The 20,097-nt window shown below is 41.5% G+C and overlaps 2 protein-coding genes across 4 annotated transcripts; both read left to right on the top strand.

Moving 5' to 3' along the window:
- Nucleotides 1-3: 3 nt before the first annotated feature.
- Nucleotides 4-14,904, top strand: LOC309711409 (patatin-like phospholipase domain-containing protein 2). Its single transcript, XM_082541711.1, has 9 exons — nt 4-324; nt 5,173-5,405; nt 11,867-11,932; nt 12,264-12,473; nt 12,540-12,600; nt 12,767-12,949; nt 13,079-13,220; nt 13,601-13,708; nt 14,008-14,904. The coding sequence occupies exons 1-9, from the start codon at nt 138-140 to the stop codon at nt 14,291-14,293; spliced, it is 1,476 nt and encodes a 491-aa protein (XP_082397837.1). The 5' UTR covers nt 4-137; the 3' UTR covers nt 14,294-14,904.
- A 919-nt stretch (nt 14,905-15,823) lies between these two features.
- LOC309711410 (patatin-like phospholipase domain-containing protein 2) lies at nt 15,824-20,094 on the top strand. Of its 3 annotated transcripts, none has more exons than XM_082541712.1 (9): nt 15,824-16,156; nt 16,715-16,947; nt 17,035-17,100; nt 17,795-18,004; nt 18,089-18,149; nt 18,238-18,408; nt 19,166-19,307; nt 19,439-19,537; nt 19,753-20,094. In XM_082541712.1, exons 1-9 carry the CDS (start codon nt 15,952-15,954, stop codon nt 20,009-20,011), a joined length of 1,446 nt encoding a protein of 481 aa, XP_082397838.1. In that variant the 5' UTR covers nt 15,824-15,951; the 3' UTR covers nt 20,012-20,094. The 3 variants fall into 3 exon arrangements, with proteins under 3 accessions (XP_082397838.1, XP_082397840.1, XP_082397839.1); XM_082541714.1 differs by having other exon boundaries at nt 19,728-19,872; XM_082541713.1 differs by lacking the exon at nt 19,166-19,307 and having other exon boundaries at nt 19,728-20,094.
- Nucleotides 20,095-20,097: the final 3 nt, after the last annotated feature.

Below are 20,097 nucleotides of genomic sequence, written 5' to 3' on the forward strand. Positions count from 1 at the left end.
ATAGCGGACTATCTTCTCACCTTTGGATATCCTCAGGTGTGTTGTTGTAAATGTGGCAGCGGGCAATAACTGAGCTAAAAAAAAAAAAGAATTAGCTTCTGCCGTACATTTTCCTTCTCAGAACATTAATATCTCAAATGTTTGATTTGAAGAAAGAGTGGAGCATCTCCTTTGCAGGATGCGGGTTCATGGGGATTTACTATGTTGGTGCCACCAGTTGTATCCTTGAACGGTTCCCTCGGTTCATACAAGACGCCTCTAAAATCTATGGAGCCTCTGCAGGGGCTTTGACGGCTGCTGTTCTTACTTTGGGAATACCACTAGGTGAGATTTTAGCTTCTTCTATACCTTCACGACCTCCATTTATCTTCTATGTAGACAAAACATAGTATCTACTTTGATTATCTAATAGGCAGATATAACAATAGTGAAGAAAGAGGCAATGCCGCTATCAGCATAATATATATATATATAGTCTTTGCAAAACTGCAGTTAAGTCATAAATTACTTTTTTTTTATGATAAAATGTATTGCTGTTCCGATGGTGGAAAACTGAGCACAAACAAACATTTATGGGAAATTACAAAGTATTGCTAGAGCTAAATCAATTGTCTGAATCATAAAAAACAACCTTTGCTGTTTAGTTATAAAAACTAACTAAAAGATTTGTGTCCTATGTAAAAGAGCCACTGTGATGGAAAAACTGAGATATGCAGTGTACTTGTATGTGTCTGATATTATTAAAAAAGAGAAGAATTTATATGCAGATGTTGGCCCTTGAACAAAAATGACTCTGGCACCCCTAAGTTATTGTTTTAATTCTCACGTTTTTCCTCTCTCCCATCTTTGATTGTCTGCACTTTTTTTTTTTGTCCCGTTTGGATCTTTAGCCATCAGAATTGTTGTCTTAAGGCCAAGAAAGATGCCAAGCGGATTTATTTTACCAAGTGGATCATCATGGCCTTGCCATATTGGTCCATTTGATTGACCTTTATTATAATTATGAATTTATTTTATTTTCAGTTGCTACAAACGGGACAGACATGACTGGGGGATAGGACAGGGAGAAAGAATGAAAGAAAGAGAGGGAGAGAAAGAAAACCAAAGGGGAGAAGAGACGGTGAGAAGGGGGGGAAGAAAGAAAAAACAAAACAAAAAAACCCCAAAACACCTGGGTCACCTGTATGGAGAAAAAAAACAGAAGAGAAAGCAAACAACAAAGAGCAACATAATAAAAAAAAAACAGCACCATCACAATAAACTAGCTAGCAGTAGATATCAGTAGATACTAAATAATAAACGATATTGTGCAGCACGCAAGATAGACAGCGCACAATGTGCTTTGAGGCAGCAGCCAAGAAAGCTGTAGTCCGCGTCTGTGAATACCCGTGTGTACACCTGTGTGCATACCTGTGTGGATCAGCATGCTTGCATTCCAAAGGTTCCTTCATGTAATGATCTGCTAGGGAGTGTGGGGAGCCACAGCCCCGTCCTCCAGGGCATGAAGCAGGTATGGAGGAGATCAAAACTCCAGACATCCAGACGCCCAGGCTGATTGTCTGCACTTTGCCAGAGATGGTTCTAGTCCCCTCTGGTGTTGCTGCATCTTATTTGATTTAAAGAAAAACACATACACAGGAAAAGTAAAGTACATTAGCCTAGTGAGCTTACTCAGTATCTCTGATTGGTGACAAGGGAAAGGAAAACAACTTTAGTGCAGGACTGAAGAATTGGCTCTCCGAGTCTCTGTAACAGTTATCGGCTATGATTTTTCTAATATCTTGTTCTGTATTTTTTTTTTTTTTTTTAATCTGGTGATGTTTTGAATCTGGTGAGTCTATTTGATATTGGATTCACATCATTAAGACTTGTCTAACCGTTCAGTGACCCCTAACACCCTCTGGATAGGGAATTGTCTAGCCAATAGGGTGAGGTCTTTTCCAAGCCTAGAAGACACTGATCCCAACAAGCTATAAATGTTTAATCACAGGATAAAGGTAACCATTCAGAAAAACTTTGCATTCATTTACAGCAACCCTTGTGTCTTAAGGACCAAGTGGACCCAAGGATCAAGGGTTCAGATTTTTCCTTTAGCTAGATGCAGAATCACTCATGTGTTACAGTCATAATAGGTCACTTTATCTCAAATCAGCCAATTCTTAAAATCTTTCCTGCTGGTACAAAGTTTCTTAACATCACAATGAACCAGGCTCTATAGTTTGAGACGGACATTAAAATGTGTGATAACTTGCTAGTTAAAATATGAAAAAAGTCCAGTGCTCCTGCAAAGTCCCATATTTGAGCACTCATTAATAAAAAAAAATTAAAAAGGAAATTAGTGACAGTTTTTGAATGAATGTAGCTGAATTTTACAATACTGCAAAATAAAATATGAAGACTTCTTTTTTGCCCGAGACTCTTAGCCACAAGCATGAAAAAAAAAAATCCCTTTTTATTCAGCTTTCATGCTGGATTGACCAAGTGTGACAAGGTGTACCACAAAAAGAAAAATATCAGAAGATAGTTTCATCTAATTCAAACAAAAATCTGGAGTTTTCAGATAGTACTTTAATTTATTTTATTTGCAAGATTTTAAGTTATCCAATTGTGGAATATTTACTGTTAAACCTTCCCTAATTTGTATAAAAATGTTATCATTTATAGTGTGGATGTAGAAAGAAAAAAAAGTAAACAAAAAAAAAAGCAAATTATACAATACAATACAACTTTATTTATAGAGCACATTTAAAAACCAACGGTATGCCGAAGTGCTTCACATAAAAGACAGAAAATAAGACAAAAATATTATAAAAATTAAATATTATTAAATATTATAGGACCATAACAAAGTACCAAGTATGCTAACAGGTCAGTGTCACTAATACACAGGAATACCATAAAATGCATATCAACTAAAACATGTTAAAATGACAAAGCCATTTAAAATATGTATAAAAGGTAAAATAGACGAAGTCCAGGGATTAGATACAGGCATTAACTAGCAGGAAAGGCAAGGTTAAATAAATAGGTTTTTAACCGTGATTTAAATGATTGGATAGAATCAGATGCGCAGATAGCAATAGGAAGGTTATTCCATAAATCTGGGGCAGCCAAGGCAATTGCACGGTCACCTCTAGACTTCAGACAAGATCTTGGCTTCACCAGGAGTAACTGAGTAGATGATCTCAGTGCTCGAGCGGGAATGTACGAACTAAGGAGCTCGATAAGGTAGCTCGGGGCTGCCTTGTTGACAATTTTAAAAATAAGCAGCAGTAGTTTAAATTGGATGCGGTATTTAATGGGTAGCCAGTGCAGGTCAGCTAGAACAGGGGTAATAGAGGTATACCTCCCAGTTCCGGTCAGAAGGCGTGCTGCCGCATTTTGAACAGCTTACAGTCTATGAAGAAGAGCAGAATGATCAAATCAAATTTAAAAGAGCTATCCAGCAACACGCCCAAATTGCTAACAGTGTCAGAGAGGGAGCTGGCAAGGGAACCAAAGGCATCACGAAATTGTCTGTGAAGGATATTGCTATCAAATACCATGATTTCAGTTTTCTTATCATTTAAGATAAGAGTTTCCTAAGAGCCACTCTTTGACCTCACACATGCACTCTTGAAAGCAGTGCAGAGACCGAGCAGGATCATCAGCAAGTTCAAAGTAGATCTGTCAGCATAAAAATGATAAGCGATATTGTATTTCTCAAAGATTGCGCCTATAGGGAGCATATACAGTGAGAATAGAATAGGACCCAGCACAGATCCTTGAGGCACGGCACAGTAGACAGGTGTAGGGGAGGAAGAGCAGGTGCCCGGGTTGACCGAGAAGGACCTATTGAAGAGGTATGATTTAAACCAATCAAGGGCAACACCTCTAATGCCTACAGTATGCTCAAGCCTCGCTAACAAGATGCTGTGATCCACCATGTCAGAAGCCAAGGATAAATCCAATAGAACTACCGCAGAGCATCCAGTATCAGCAATTAGAAGAAGATCATTTAGGACTCTAAGCAAAGCTGTTTCAGTGCTGTGACGTGGTTTAAAGGCAGGCTGGAATTTATCAATAATATCATTCGCATCCAAATACGACTGGAGTTGTGAAAGAACTATCCTCTCGAGAATTTTAGACAGGAACAGGAGCTTAGAGATCGGTCTGTAATTCGCATAATCATTATGATCAAGGTTTCTTTTTTTTAAGACTGCGGCTGGACTACAGCATGTTTAAGAGCTGACGGGACACAGCCAGAGAGTAAAGAAGAATTCATTAAAGATAAAATACTGGATCCAATTACGTCGAAGCAGTCCTTGACTATGCGAGATGGGAGGATATCATATATAGGATTAGTATTCTTCAGTTGCTCAACTAATCACTTGAGAGCAAGGAGTGACACGGGCTCAAACTGATGGAAGGTTGATGAACAACCAGGAGTAGAAACAGGGCTCGACACTAAAGGAAGCGAGGACTTAAGAGAAGAAACTTTATCTAAGAAGTGAATTAAAAATTGTTCACAAAGAGCCGGAGAGCACACCAGCGGCATATCAGGACGGGGATTGACCACAGAATTACAAATTTTAAATAGCGTTCAAATGTTGTGACCATGAGCCAGGATAATTTTTGATAAGAAAGCCACTTTAGCCATTTTAGCAGCAGTTTGAAATTTCGAGCGGCTGGCACGTAGGATTTCATAGGATACCTGGCGTTTATCTTTTTTCCACCTCCTCTCATCACGGCGGCAGACGTTTAACCAGTATTGGGAAAAGGTTCTAGGGTGCTTCAATTTACTAGGTGCAACAGCGTCAAGGATAGAGGAGCATATGGATACCCGTCACCCAGGTTCCAATATGGATCTGGGCGATGTGAGTACCGGTAAGAGAATCTGAGATTTAAAAGTGTTTGTCTGTCGTAGGTTATTAGTGCACAACCATCTGCTGAGCATAAAACCAAAAAAATAAGGAGTACTATGCCAAGGTCCAGTAAAAGGGGTAGGGAAGGTAAAAAGCAGAGGCACAGACGTGGACGAGGACAGCTTGCCATACACATCGGCGCCATCTTTGAAAAAGAAGTCCTGAGAGATTAATTAAACAAAAAACACTTTTTTTTCCTTTTTTTTTTTTTTTTACAACAAATAACCATTCCAGTGCATGTGATATTGAGTTACTTTTCTTTATGCAGAGAAGTGCTGTGCCGACTTGATGTCAATAGCCAAAGAGGCTAGGAAGCACAAACTGGGACCCTTGCATCCATCTTTCAAACTGCTTCAGAGAGTGCAGGACACTCTGCTGAAGCATCTACCAGAAGATGCCCTTGTTCGAGCCTCTGGGAAGCTCAGCGTGTCCCTGACCAGAGTGTCTGATGTGAAGAACGTACTAGTGTCAGAGTTTGACAGCAGAGAAGAGCTCATTCAGGTATATTTTACAGCTTGGAGCCATTTTCATCCAGCAAAACTCTTCAAGGTTCAAGATTCAGAATTCCCAACTTTATAAGTATACAAAAAAAAAGGATCAGATATGACTATTGACCTGAAAAATTTGCATTTCCTGCGAAAATGCAGTGTGGATGCCTTAACGCTGAAGATGTAATTTGAAAAAAGCTGAAAAAATTTAAAGTCGAAAAAAATGCTGCCCTGAGTAGGATTCAAACCTGGCCATACTGGTCTAAGGGCAGCGACTCACCTCACTGCGCCAAACTCATTCTCACAAAGAAGAGGTGGAGAGACTGACAATTCTGGTGAAATTAGCAGAAGCTGCTTAGAATTGTGCTGATAAGAGGTGAAAAGGCTAAAAAAAATTTCAGAAGAGGTGAATAAGCAGAATTTGGGCAGAAAAGAGGTGAATCAGAAGAATTTCTGCTGAAAAGAGGTAAAGAAGCAAAAAGATGAGCTGAAAAGAGATGAATCAGCAGAATTTCTGCTCAAAAGAGTTTTTTCTGAAAACAGCAGAAAAAACTGAAAATTCTGCTGAAAAGAGTTCAATCAGCAGAATTTCTGCTCAAAGGAGTTTTTTCTGAAAACAGCTGAGATTTGTGCTGATAAGAGGTGAAAAGGCTGAAAACTTTGCAGAAAAGAGATGAATCAGCAGAATTTCTGCTCAAAAGACTTCAATCAGCAGAATTTCTGCTGAAAAGAGTTCAATCAGCAGAATTTCTGCTGAAAAGAGCTTTTCGCTGAAAACAGCTGAAAAAGCTAGTATTTGTGCTGAAAAGTGGTGAAAAAACTTAAAATTCTAATGAAAAGGGGTGAAAAAGCTGAAATTTGTGTCGAAGAGAGTTTAAAAAAAGTTTAACTGTTAACTGAAAGAAATGTTGCCATAAGCGGGATTTGAACCCCGGTCTCCCAGTCTGAGAACGGATGCTCAACTCACTGAGCTACAACTCAATAGCATCCACACAATTATACAGCTATCACTGTTTTCCTCATTGCTAAAATGGATTTAAAGGCACAGTGTGTAAAATCTCAACACTAGATGTCAGTAGATAGCAGTCACTCGAACTCTGTTTTATTACTCCTTTCCTGAATTTCTGTTTTCTATTTACACTGCAGGAAGCTATAAAACTTTGTTACAGAAGTCAGGTCAGGTTGCTGCTGTTAGCTGCTGTTAATGAAACTTTCTTTAAAGTGGATCTAACATACACTGAACAAAAATATAAACGCAACACTTTTGTTTTTGCTCCCATTCCCCATGGGATGGACGTAGAGACCTAAAATTCATTCCAGATACACAATATAACCATCCTTCCCAAACAGTGGTCACAAATCAGTCCAAATGTGTGGTAGTGGGCACATCTGCCATATTGAGATAATCCATCCCACCTCACAGGTGTGCCACATCAGGATGCTGATCTGACATCATGAGTAGTGCACAGGTGTACCTCAGACTGCCCACAACAAAAGGCCACCCTGGAATGTGCAGTTTTGTCTCACAGCAAAATGCCACAGATGCCACAAGCAATGAGGGAGCGTGCAATTGGCATGCTGACAGCAGGAATGTCAACCAGATCTGTCGCCCGTGCATTGAATGTTCATTTCTCAACCATAAGCCGTCTCCACAGGCGTTTCAGAGAATATGGCAGCACATCCAACCGGCCTCACAACCGCAGACCTCGTGTAACCACACCAGCCCAGGACCTCCACATCCAGCAGGTTCACCTCCAAGATCGTCTGAGACCAGCCACCCAGACAGCTGCTGGAACAATTGGTTTGCACAACCAAACAATTTCTGCACAAACTGTCAGAAACCGTCTCAGGGACGCTCAACTGCATGCCCGTCGTCCTCATCGGGGTCTTGACCTGACTCCAGCTCGTCGCCGTAACAGACTTGTGTGGGCAAATGCTCACATTCGATGGCGTCTGGCACGTTGGAGAGGTGTGCGCTTCACGGATGAATCATGGTTCACATTGTTCAGGGCAGATGGCAGCTGAGAATGTCCCAGTTCTTGCATGGCCAGCATACTCACCGGACATGTCACCCATTGAGCATGTTCGGGATGTGCTTGACCGGCGTATACGACAGCGTGTACCAGTTCCCACGAATATCCAACAACCTCGCACAGCCATTGAAGTGGAGTGGACCAACATTCCACAGGCCACAATTGACAGTCTGATAGACTCCATGCGACAATGTGTTGCACTGCATGAGGCAAATGGTGGTCACACCAGATACTGACCGGTTCTGGGTCCCCAGACCCCCAATAGCGCAAAAAACTGCACATTCCAGGGTGGCCTTTTGTTGTGGGCAGTCTGAGGTACACCTGTGCACTACTCATGATGTCAGATCAGCATCCTGATGTGGCACACCTGTGAGGTGGGATGGATTATCTCAATATAGCAGATGTGCCCACTACCACACATTTGGACTGATTTGTGACCACTGTTTGGGAGGGATGGTTATATTGTGTATCTGGAATGAATTTTAGGTCTCTACGTCCATCCCATGGGGAATGGGAGCAAAAACAAAAGTGTTGCGTTTATATTTTTGTTGAGTGTAGTTGGACTTGAACAATGAATAAACTCTCATATGATGTGAGAACGTAATCAAACTGTTTATTAGACGGAAAGTGTGATTTTTAGGATACTCAAACCTCACGTTAGTTGGCATAATGTCAGCTTACAACCAGCTATTGTTGTTGTTTGGCCAACTCATTGTCAGCTGTGCACAGACAGGAGGGTCACATATTTAATCTTCTGACAATAAGTAACTGCAACTAGGAATAAACAAGCATGTTTAAACATGTTTTCATGTGATAGAAACTTGACTTCAGTTCAGGAGATGAGGCCTGAGGTGAGAAGAAAGAGGCTGAGGTAGAAATGAGGGAGGAGAGAGCAGTGGAGGAGGAGAAAGACATGATGGCAATATACATACTCATAAGGTATATATGTGCTTGATCTCTAGCTGCATCTATTAGGTGGATCAGTGACGTCTGTCTCAGCCACTGTATTCAAGATGGGAGAGCAACATGGCTCTTATTTATTTTTAAAGGATTTTCAGAATCAGAATCAGAATCAGAAAGGGTTTTATTGCCAAATGTTGAGCAGGTTTACAACATTAGGAAATTGCTGCGGTGCTTCAGTGCAAACATGCTGTCATAAATTGCGCTTAAATAGACATGAAAAAATAAAAGTAAGAATAAGAATTAAAAGTGCTACGTAGAAAGATATATGCATGAGATATACATGAGATATATACATGAGAATAAGAATTAAAAGTGCTACGTAGAAAGATATATACATGAGTGCAGGTGGTGATCAGTGCCAAAACATGGAATCATGCAGTGAACACAGCGTAGGGTCATGAGCTAGTGGTGGGAACAGTCATATGGTTATTGTTCATGTGACCAACAGCAGAGGGGAAGAAACTGTTCTTATGGCGAGAGGTTCTGGTGCGAATGGACCGGAGCCTCCTGCCTGAGGGTAGCAGGTCAAACAGACTGTGTCCAGGGTGAGAAGGGTCAGCTGAGATCCGAGCTGCACGCCGCGGTGTCCTGGAGGTGTACAGGTCCTGCAGAGATGGGAGTCTGCAGCCAATCACCTTCTCAGCAGAGCGCACAACACGCTGCAGTCTCTGTTTGTCCCTAATAGTGGCTCCAGCGTACCACACGGTGATGGAGGAGGTGAGGATGGACTCGATGATTGCAGTGTAGAATTGCATCATCGTCCGTGTTGGCAGGTTGAATTTCTTCAGCTGCCTCAGGAAGTACATCCTCTGCTGGGCTTTCTTGATGACGGAGGTGATGGTGGGCTCCCACTTCAGGTCCTGAGTGATGGTGGTACCCAGGAAGCGGAATGAGTCCACAGAGATGATGGGGGTGTCAGTCAGGATGATGGGGGGGAGTGGGGCTGTGTGCTTCCTGAAGTCCACAATAATCTCCACTGTCTTCTGGGCATTCAGCACCAGGTTGTTGTGGCTGCACCAGGACACCAGACATTCAGCCTCCCTCCTGTAGGCAGACTCATCCCCGTCCGAGATGAGCCCAATGACGGTGGTGTCATCTGCAAACTTGATTAGCTTGACAGACTGGTGGGTGGAGGTGCAGCAGTTGGTGTACAGGGAGAAGAGCAGAGGAGAAAGAACACAGCCCTGAGGGGAGCCGGTGCTGATGGTCCGAGAGTCAGAGACATTCTTTCCCAGCCTCACATGCTGCTTCCTGTCCGTCAGGAAGTCAGTGATCCACCGGCAGATGGGATCAGGCACATTCATCTGGGAAAGCTTGCCTCGGAGATGGTCTGGAAGGATGGTGTTGAAGGCAGAGCTGAAGTCCACAAACAGGATCCTGGCGTAGGTTCCTGTGTAGGGCCATGTTGATGGCGTCGTCTACAGACCTGTTGGCTCTATATGCAAACTGCAGGGGGTCCAGGAGGGGGGCCGTGAGGGTCTTGAGATGGGAGAGAACTAGGCGCTCAAATGACTTCATGACCACAGATGTCAGAGCCACGGGTCTGTAGTCATTTAGTCCAGTGATCCTAGGTTTCTTGGGGACAGGGATTATGGTAGAGGACTTGAAGCAGGCAGGCACATGACATGCCTGCAGTGAGGAGTTGAAAATGCCAGAAAACACTGGGGCCAGCTCGTTTGCACAGTGTCTGAGGGTGGCAGGAGACACACCGTCTGGGCCGGGAGCTTTTCGAGCATTCAGACTCTTGAACTGCTTCCTCACATCTGCTTCATGAATATGAAGAGTTGTGGTGGGAGGAGGTGGTGTGAAATCCTCTTTTGTGTGGGGTGAGGAGGGGGGTGTTGTAGGTGAACAGTTTGAAGGTGGTGATGGCTCTATGGAGGGGGGAGAGGTGGGGGAATGAGTGTCCAAAGTGTCTCTATTGTTGGGGCCGTTGGAGGTGTGAAGGCTGCCTGATGGCTCGTCAAAACGGCAGTAAAAGTCGTTGAGGGTGTTGGCCAAGAGCAAGTCATCAGTGGAGTGGGGGGTTTTAGGCTTGTAGTTTGTGATATTCCTAAAACCTTTCCACACAGAGGCCGAGTCATTCTCTGAGATCTGCTGCTGCATCTTCTCAGAGTGCTGATGTTTTGCAACGTCCACTTCTTTTGTGAACCTGTACTTGGCCTCTCTGTAGCAGTCCCTGTCTCCGCTTCTGAACGCCTTTCTCTTTTCCAGCCACAGCTTTTTGAGTTTAGGAGTAAACCAGGGTTTGTCATTGTTATAACTCACCCTGGTGCGTGATGGCACAATGCTGTCCTCACAGAAGTGGATATAGGAGGTGACAGTGTCCGTAAACTCGTCCAAGCTGTTAGAAGCAGCCTTCATTGTGTCCCAGTCTGTAGACTCCAAACACGTGCGAAGCTCCTCCACAGCCTCGTTGCTCCACAGTTTTTTTGTCCTCACGACAGGTTTGGAGAGCTTCAGCCTCTGTCTGTACGCGGGGATTAGGTGGATCATGACGTGGTCAGAAATCCGAGTGAAGCGCGGGGCACCGCGCGATAGGCCCCGCTGATCGTGCTGTAACAGTGGTCTAATGTCCTCTCCTCTCTGGTCGGGCATTTAATATACTGCTTATATTTCGGAAGCTCATGGCTCAGATTGGCTTTGTTAAAGTCCCCAAGAGCAATGATGAGAGAGTCCGGGTATGTCCGCTCCATGTGGAGAATCTGCTCCGCGAGTGCGCACTGAGCTGCCTGCGCATCCGCGTCTGGCGGGATGTAAACAGCGGCCAGGATGAATGAAGCAAACTCCCGCGGAGAATAAAACGGTTTGCAGTGAATAAAAAGGTATTCCAGAGAGGAAGAGCAGTGCTGAGCAATCACTGTTACATCTGTGCACCAGCCACTATTAATGTAGAAGCAGACACCTCCACCTTTGGTCTTACCAGAGAGAGAGGCCTGCCGGTCCGCGCGCAGCAGATGAAAGCCCTCCAGCTTGAGCGCGCAGTCCGGGATGTCCTCACTGAGCCACGACTCCGTAAAACATAAGACACAGGAGGAGGCAAAGTCTCTGTTCATGCTTCTCATCAGGGCCAGTTCGTCTATCTTATTCCCGAGTGAGCGTACGTTGGAAAGGAAGATCTCAGGAAGAGCAGTTCGCAGTCCGCGTCTCCTCAAACGCACGAGTGCGCCAGCTCGCTTCCCTCTCTTTCGGTGTCTCTTTAAAGGATAAATTCAAGTTCAAGAACGGATCAATTTGCTGGAAGATGTATTTACACAATAATTAATTTCTGTTTATGAGTACATTTTCTTCTGTTAAATAACTTAAACAAAGTACCTACTGTACCGTTAAAGGCTGACCAGAAAGACAAGAGACAAGACAGGACAAGTAGAAGAGAATTTTTGAGAAACTAGGTAGAGGAATAATTCTGTTGTCCTCTCTGGCATGGATGAGTTTGTGTTTCTACATCCAATGTGACATAATATCTGACCTTTCCTAGGCCCTCATATGCAGCTGCTTCGTCCCGTTTTACTGTGGTGTCATTCCACCCAGATACCGTGGAGTGGTAAGTATATTAGAAAGGTTGAAATGACAACCCAGTTGACATTACAGCACATAAACAGAGTTACACTTAGTTGTGTAACAGTATTCTGGTTTCTATCTGTGCAGCTGGCAGCATATGGAGACATCTCAAAACTCTGCTTGTGTCTTATCCTGATTTGTGAAACCAAGTTGAATTAAAGTTCTGGATGACAGATATGCTAAAAATGATTGAGCCTTCATCAGAAACTGTGTACAGTTTTTTCAGTGTTAAATAATCTGAATATCTGGTTCTATGTGGTTGTGACATGGACCAAGATTATACCTAATGACAAACAGCTTACTTTTCCATTCAGCACTATGTGGACGGTGCCATCACTGACAACCTGCCCGGTTGTCAACTGAAACAGACAATCACGTTCTCGCCATATGCTGGCAAGAGTGATATCTGCCCCCGGGCAAGCACACTAAACCTCCCTGAGGTACGCTTCAACAATGTCAGCATCCAGGTCAACTCAGAGAACCTCTACAGAGTGACCAGCACCTTCTTCCCTCCAGAGCCTGAGGTGTGTTACAGATTTGTGTAGATTTCTATTATTTTCATCAGTTTTCATCAGTTTGAATTTTTACAGGCAATGGCTGAAATTTGCAACAATGGCTACAGGGATGCTTTTCGTTTCCTACAAGAAAACAGTAAGGACGTTGATAATGGCGGCTAAATATTCATGAGAATAAACTGGCTCCAAAAGATTCAACTCAAAATAAAACAAAAGATACAAAATAGACCATTCCATAGAAGCGTTTGTCAGATTTGTTTTTCTTTACTCCTTATCACATTGGACTTCTTTGCTTATCACAGATCTGATCAGCAGTGAGTGTCCCATAAGAAATCTGGCGATCGATTCATTTAAAAATGTCTGCTGTGAAGTGGTGAAGGAGTCCAGCGTGAAGGCACAGCAGGATGGATTGAACACACTTCGGGAAGATCACTGGTGGTTGGATCCACACCTCGTAGAAAATCTCCCGATTGAAATTCAAAGGGGTAAGGACAGTTCGCCTGTGATGAGATCAGCAGGGAAAATACAGCAGACAAATAATATACCATTGAGCCAGTGCAATCATTTTTTTAATGCAGTCAAAGTAAATATGTTTTTTATTGTATTTGTGTCAGTGCTATGCGTGGCCTGCAGAGAGACACGTACTGCTGATGGTCTGTTCTCCTACATGACTGGGTACCTGCCAAAGAAAGTGACTTCTTACATACAGATCCTCTATTTTCTGCCTGTTGAGTTGGTCAGCTCTCTATCCCAGAGGTACTTACTTACTATTCTTTATGTTGGATCCACAACATTCAAATGAATTATGCTTACACTGAGCCCTTTTCTTCCCTGTGATCTTAAAATCAAAAACTGTTCTTTTGTTGTTGATGCCAAAAATGTATTTTTCATTCTCAACTACTAAACTAGGCAAACATTATTTAGTTTTTACTGTCAGTTATTTTTGGCAGAAGTAAAAATTTAAAAGGGATTTTCATTCTGGACCAATATTTCAGTCTAACCTTTAATGTAGGATTTTATACAGATTATTTCCCCTTTAGTGATAATGCCGATTTTACTTCAAAGTGCCAAGTGCTTTGACCTTTCACAGCCATTATGGATTAATGTGTTTCTCTCTCTTTGATTGCTTCTTTCAGATTAGTTTACTGGATTCCAGATCTACAGAGGGACATGAGCTGGCTCTATAGCATGGTTGGAGACATATACAAACAAGCATTGAAGGACAACAAGGAGGAGAGTGATAGGTAGGCAGTGAAAGGAAGATATGCTGTGCATTCTTCCACTCTTGATAAAAGGATGTAATGTGAGTTCACTGGTGCAGACATGATATCATATGTCAAAGTACAAATGTGATAAATGTAGTCCTTAGTTTTATAGATGTCCTGAACCAAAGATTTGGATAACATGATTAAAATCTAGATAAGATAATTGTTGAAAAATCTATCGTTAGATTTATTTCTTGGAACAATGGCCATGAGATGTTCTGACAGTGGATTCAGAAGATTTTCCACACACATATTAATTTCAATGTTTGTTTTTCCAGTGAACCACCTCTGCGCAGATCTAAAAGCCTGCCGTTAGGCCTGAACCTGTGCAGTGAAGGAGAAGGAGATATAAACAATTCCTCAGTGACCCCAGAAGCCACTTCTGCCTCTAGCCGTACCTTTACGTGCAACACACACAGTACATTGGCTCACATGCTTCTGATACCACCCACTGGCAGCGGCACGTCTGGGTTTAATGAAACCACCCTAAAACCAAGTGCAGGTAGAGGCTGGGGTTTGGGCAGAGTTACGGGATGGCTGGGAAATTCAACCAAACAAACTTGAAATCTCAAGGAAAAAAAAAAACCATAACAAGCAAAAACAACTGTGATTGTGTGTAGCCCAGTCTGAGAAACTGCAAGACATATTATCTTTATGCCAGCAGCTGGCAACATCAGCTAAACAAAGAAAACAAATAAATAAACGAATAATGAATTACAATAATCTTTTTTGCCACTGTAATAGGATATAATGAAAAAGAAAATCATTTATCTGTGTCATCATGCCTCAATGCCCTGTTTACAAGCTTAGATAAATCATCTCTTTCTTGCCTACAAACTATGCAAAATGGCATGGCCGGATTACCATGTTCTAGTAAGCAAGCTCACATTGCTCATTTTTTAAATTTAAAAGTATTGTATTTACGCTAAATAGAGAGGCTGTAGTCTATTTACCCCATCTTCTCCTTAAACACACTGCTATTGGCTCAGTCAGTTGTTCCTCACACATCACTGAACACTAAAGAGTGGACAGAGCCTTTCAGACACTGGCACTAAGGGCTTGAGATGGTCTCCTACTACAACTATACATACCTGACTCTGTGGACTCCTTTAAAATGCATTTGCAAACTTGTCTTTCATATGTATATATTCCTGCTATTTTCTATTGTGATTCTTCCAAGTTTTTATTTTGTTTATTCCGTAAACTTGTATGGCTCTTTGTGACTACATAGCTGTATAAGTGTTTTATCAATAAACTCCTAATATTTTACTTACATATGAGTATTTAATGTTTACTTGGCTTTCATTTGGATCCATTCTTCTCACACACAGCCATAATGCTCAAATTGGAGCTTTTGAGCATTAACAAACAAATGAACAGTTTGATGTAAGGTCCAAGTGTCAAGTAAATAAATAGAAAGGTGTGTGTGTGTGTGTGTGTGTGTGTGTGTGTGTGTGTGTGTGTGTGTGTGTGTGTGTGTGTGTGTGTGTGTGTGTGTGTGTGAGAGCTGGGGTGTATTACTGGAGCTGTAAAAGTAAATATGTATCTCATGGTATTTTTGATTTTGATGTTGTTGTTTTTTAAAATATCTATTATAGCTCTTGTAACCACATAAATATTTTTCAGATATAAACAATACAAATAAGCCAAATATTTGATTTGAACAAAGTCACACATTTATGTTCAATATTGGGGCAAATAAATAGAATCACTTTATTTATTTTTTATTTATTTATTTTATTTATTTATTTTTTATTGTTTATTTATTTCACCTAATACAATGCTCATTGGCTAATATGATATAACACACACGTGTTTCTTGGATTTTTTTGTATCTCATAAATTATAGCCCTTCACAAACACCTACTAACCAGTCAGAATGGTCATGGCGTTTTCCCACTTGTGCCTCCCATATTTTTGTACACAGTGCGGAGTTGTGTAACTAATGAAAACTGTATCACATGTCATACAGCGGGCCAAATTACAGTTAGTGAGCAACTCCAGCTTGTTTTGTATTTTGAAACGTTTGAGCCTAGTAAGTTGTGCAATACCACACCATAGCCAGCTAAAACACTCCCCGTTTACATCTGACTGTAGTGCAGATAACGCAGGTCAAGTCAAACCTGGGAGGTTCCTAAATGCACCAGCTGAACTCTGAGACACGACTGACAAAATGACAATATTATAGATATCGTTCTGAGTTTTAATTAATCTTACAGTCAATGGAGAAACCAGGTAAGATGTTTAACTGGGTCGAGGAGTGGAACATCTCTTTTGCAGGCTGTGGATTCAGGAGCATTTACTACGTGGGAGCTTTGAGCTGTATCCTGGAGCGGGCTCCACAGCTGGTTCATGGTGCTTCTAAAATTTGCGGATCTTCCTCTGGGTGTCTCGTGGCTGCAGCTCTCACTGTTGGCATTCCCATTGGTGAGTCACATTTAATGTACACTGCAGATTACAGTTTGTCCAGCTCTTCAACAGTTTGTTTCTTAAAGAGAAATTAAAGAGGAATTCATAAATAAAATGTAACTCTTGGTATCATTCTCATACACAAAATTGACCAATAAAAATATGCAAGTTTATTTTATTTCTACATGCCTTGTTGAATATATGAAAACATTTTGTGTGACATAATTCATGTTTATTGCAATGCGTTGTATTTTTGTATGAAATTTTTGTCTTTTTTTCATTTGCACTTGAAGTACCCGTCCATTCATGAAGTTCAGGCATATCTCAAAACAAATGGTGTTGTATCTGACACTAGGCAGTGTATTTCATAAGTTCCTGACACACAAACAGCTGATACAACAGTGAGAGCAAATTCCATAGGTCGCACAGAATTCAAGGTCAAGTGAGCGGACTGTAGAGGAAAACAACTGCTGTGCAATAAAAAACAGACATGTGGATAATGCAATGATACATCATAATGTCACTGGTTCTCTACATTAGCCTGAACATTTGGTTCTGCTCCATTTTCTCCCTCAGAACAGTTGTGTGCTGATATTTTAACCACAGCGAAGGAGGCAAGAAAACACACCTTTGGAGTTTTCCACCCGACCTTCAGCCTGCTCCGGACAGTCAGGGACTCCCTGCTGGAAAAGCTTCCAGAAGATGCCCACCTCCGGGCTTCTGGAAGGCTCTGCGTGTCTCTCACCCGAATAGCTGATGGGAAAAATGTTTTGGTGTCCGAGTTTGCCAGCAGAGAGGAGCTCATTCAGGTTGATCAGATTGGTGACTTTACAGAAAAATTGTTGGGATCTTTTAGGCTTCTCTGTTCTAGTGATCTAACCTCTTTACCTTTGCAGGTTCTCATGTGCAGCTGTTTTTTCCCTGTTTACTGTGGTTTCATTCCACCTTCATATCATGGCATGGTCAGTAGAGCTTAACTTTTTTTTGTATGCTTTCTTTGCTTTTACTGGTCTTATTATTGAAATAAATGAGTAGAGATTTCTGTGCCATAGACCATAGAGAATGGGAAAGAAAAACCGCTTCAAAGCTACAGGAGCATTTTATTGCCAGATTTCAGAGGCAGGTAAATTTGGGAATCATAGAAGTGGAACGGGATATCATTCATATATCATATCAAATCCTTTCTCATCACGCCCTGTTGCAGTTGAGCGAAGACAACCATCTCAGCAGTCTCAGCAAGTTTCATAACATAACCTTACTAATCGGTCGGTGATGTTATGGTGGGCATGGCCATCTAATACAGTCTATGGCTTTCTTGGCTAAAAGACGCAATATCTGGAGGCTTTGTTACAGCCAAAGCCTTTAATTTTTTTCTCTGCTCACACGTTAATTTTAAACTCATTCAAGGTTTACATAAGGTAAGTGGCATAGAGCACACAGGTAAAGAGGCAAGCACACTTTAAATTATGATTGAGCATACAAACAGAGCACACAGCATACGTATGATCTTTATTTGAGAGTAGTAATCCACCTTTACTTTATAAATGCTATGGCTGCTTGGTATATGAGGACAGTTCGTGACATGTTTTTGTCACACTAGATCTACTTCGTCATCTCAGCTTGCCATCAATTTTGATCATTTTTCTTTCTTCTAAGCGCTACGTGGATGGAGCACTGAGCAACATGATGCCGTTGTCCGAGCAGAGAAACACCATCACCATGGCGCCATTCTCAGGAGAGAGTGACATTTGCCCCAGAGAAGGGTCATACAATTTCTTTGAAGTCCACTACGGAAACGTCAGCATTCAGGCCAACACAGGGAATGTATATCGAGTCTGTACATCCTTCCTCCCCCCCAGACTTGAGGTGGGTTCATGTTCAGAGCTCACGACTTTAAAGCAGTAGAGTGTACAGTAATGTTTAACTGTTTGTTTGTTTTTTGTGAGGCAGAAGCTGGCTGAGATATGCCACAACGGCTACATGGATGCTCTTTGTTTCCTGAGAGAGAAAGGTGAGATTTTTCCACCTTCATTTTCTTTAGCATTTCTGGTTTACACCATAAAGTTATATTAAAACATGTTATCAACCAACTGTCTCAGATCTGCTTACAGCACAAAATATTCACAGCAGTGCAGTGGTAGGAGCCAAATCTCCTTGCTGTGAGCAGACGAAGGAAGTGGGTCGTGCAGAAGAGAGGATGATGAAGTGTCACAAGGAAAACCATCTGGACCACAGAGTCATTGAGAACCTCCCAGTGGCTATCAAGAAAGGTAAGGAGGTCAAATGAGACGAGCTGATCATCAGATATACAGAAGTTTTTGTAAGACTTTATTTTAATTGAAAAAAAATGTCCTTGTAAGAGCGCTGGTTCAAATGGTAAAGAGGACACAGAAATGGAACAGGAAGAGTGTAATGATTTGGTATGAACATAAAACAATCATCTTTATGTTCGCCTTTCATGGCCATTGGTCCTGGATAAACCCCAGTGGAGGTGGTTGCATTGACTCACAAAACATCAGTTGTGGTGTACAAACCTAAACAAGGGGTCCTGAAAGCCTTTTCAAAGATTAACTTCTGACAGTTAATGACATTTAGTTAAATCGATTATATGTTAATGCTAACAAATTGAAAAAGTATTACATTAGGAGGGCATTACTTGCATCCACCATCTTGATACTGCTGTATTCTTCAAGGTAAGAAGATAGAGGAATCTAATGTAGCTCATATTTAAATAATCATAAAATATTTCTTTACAATATCCTCTCTGCTTTCAGTAAAATGGTAGGCTGTAACAGTCTTTCTGATCTATTCGGTGGCTTTATATAGACTGCCAGGTCCACTGAGCAGCAGAATATGATGTAATCTTAAGATTTTAAACTAATGATTTAAATTTCCCATTTTATGTAAAATGTATTAAATTGAGGTTTAAATGAATGAACAGTGTCATTTATACCACACACTAGGTCTCTCACCGGTAGCATGACACATAATTTTATGTAATTTCCACCCTTTGTGTGTCTGTGTTAGTGCTATGTGAGGCATGCAGGGATAGTCATGACAGTAGCAGCTGGAGGCCGCATTACAGGGACTTCCTCACAATGAATTTGTTTACCCATCTACTTACCTTCCTCATCTTACCTGTTGAGCTGACCATCTTTTTTACCAAAAGGTAAAGTGTGAACTGTTTGATCTGAGAGTTCCCTAATATCCTATTCTCTACTGGGCTTTGGAATGAACTTGGGTTAACAACAGCAATTAGTACTTCAATTTCTTTCTTTTTTCTGTGTTTTACTGTGACAGCATGGTGTCATTCAGCTGTACAGCACTTTGCAGATTGTTACTGTGGTCTGCAGATTTCTACAAGCAGAAATGGAGTATTAGCAATGATAGCATCAACAGGTATGTGTACATAAAAATTCACAATTTTACCTCTTTAAAAAAAAAACTGATTTAACCTTAGGATTATTAAATCTCATTTTTGGCTTTCTTTACATATGCCGTGTCTTTGTCACTCCAACAAACTGTATCTGTTGCTAATATTATAAGGAGGTAACATTAATGAAAAGCTCATCCTTTGTGTGATTTTCAGTTTTTTTCCTCTTCATATTCTTCAGCGCATCTCAAGAGAATAACTGCATCTGCAGGTCATCTGGTTCAGACAGCAGGAATCAGAGAGGACGAGACATAAATACACAAACTCTGAAATCAAAGATGACCTCAAATTCTAAAATGAATCTCTGCTGGGACACCAATGGCAACATGGACCTTATGCCCCCAGTCTCAACTAGAACTGCATCTGGCCAGGTGATGTTAAACACACCAGGGAAGGGACGTGTAATCAACCATAAAGAAAGTGGAAAAAAGATTGATTAAAGGAAACCAACAAAGGAAAACAAACAAACAAAAAAACTTCAGCATTTGCTGAACTTGTTGACATCTTATCAACACCATGAGTCTAA

The sequence above is a fragment of the Aulonocara stuartgranti genome, assembly GCF_965226115.1.
Source record: "Aulonocara stuartgranti genome assembly, chromosome: 7".
Lineage (NCBI taxonomy): Eukaryota > Metazoa > Chordata > Actinopteri > Cichliformes > Cichlidae > Aulonocara > Aulonocara stuartgranti.

Excerpts from the sequence above, each read along its gene's own strand:
- LOC309711409 (XM_082541711.1), top strand. The coding sequence starts at position 138 with ATGTTTGATTTGAAGAAAGAGTGGAGCATCTCCTTTGCAGGATGCGGG. Across the intron at positions 12,601-12,766 it reads TCGTTTCCTACAAGAAAACA|ATCTGATCAGCAGTGAGTGT; the intron begins GTAAGGACGTTG and ends TGCTTATCACAG. Across the intron at positions 12,950-13,078 it reads CCCGATTGAAATTCAAAGGG|TGCTATGCGTGGCCTGCAGA; the intron begins GTAAGGACAGTT and ends TATTTGTGTCAG.
- LOC309711410 (XM_082541712.1), top strand. The coding sequence starts at position 15,952 with ATGGAGAAACCAGGTAAGATGTTTAACTGGGTCGAGGAGTGGAACATC. Across the intron at positions 17,101-17,794 it reads CACCTTCATATCATGGCATG|CGCTACGTGGATGGAGCACT; the intron begins GTCAGTAGAGCT and ends CTTTCTTCTAAG. Across the intron at positions 19,538-19,752 it reads AGCAATGATAGCATCAACAG|CGCATCTCAAGAGAATAACT; the intron begins GTATGTGTACAT and ends CATATTCTTCAG.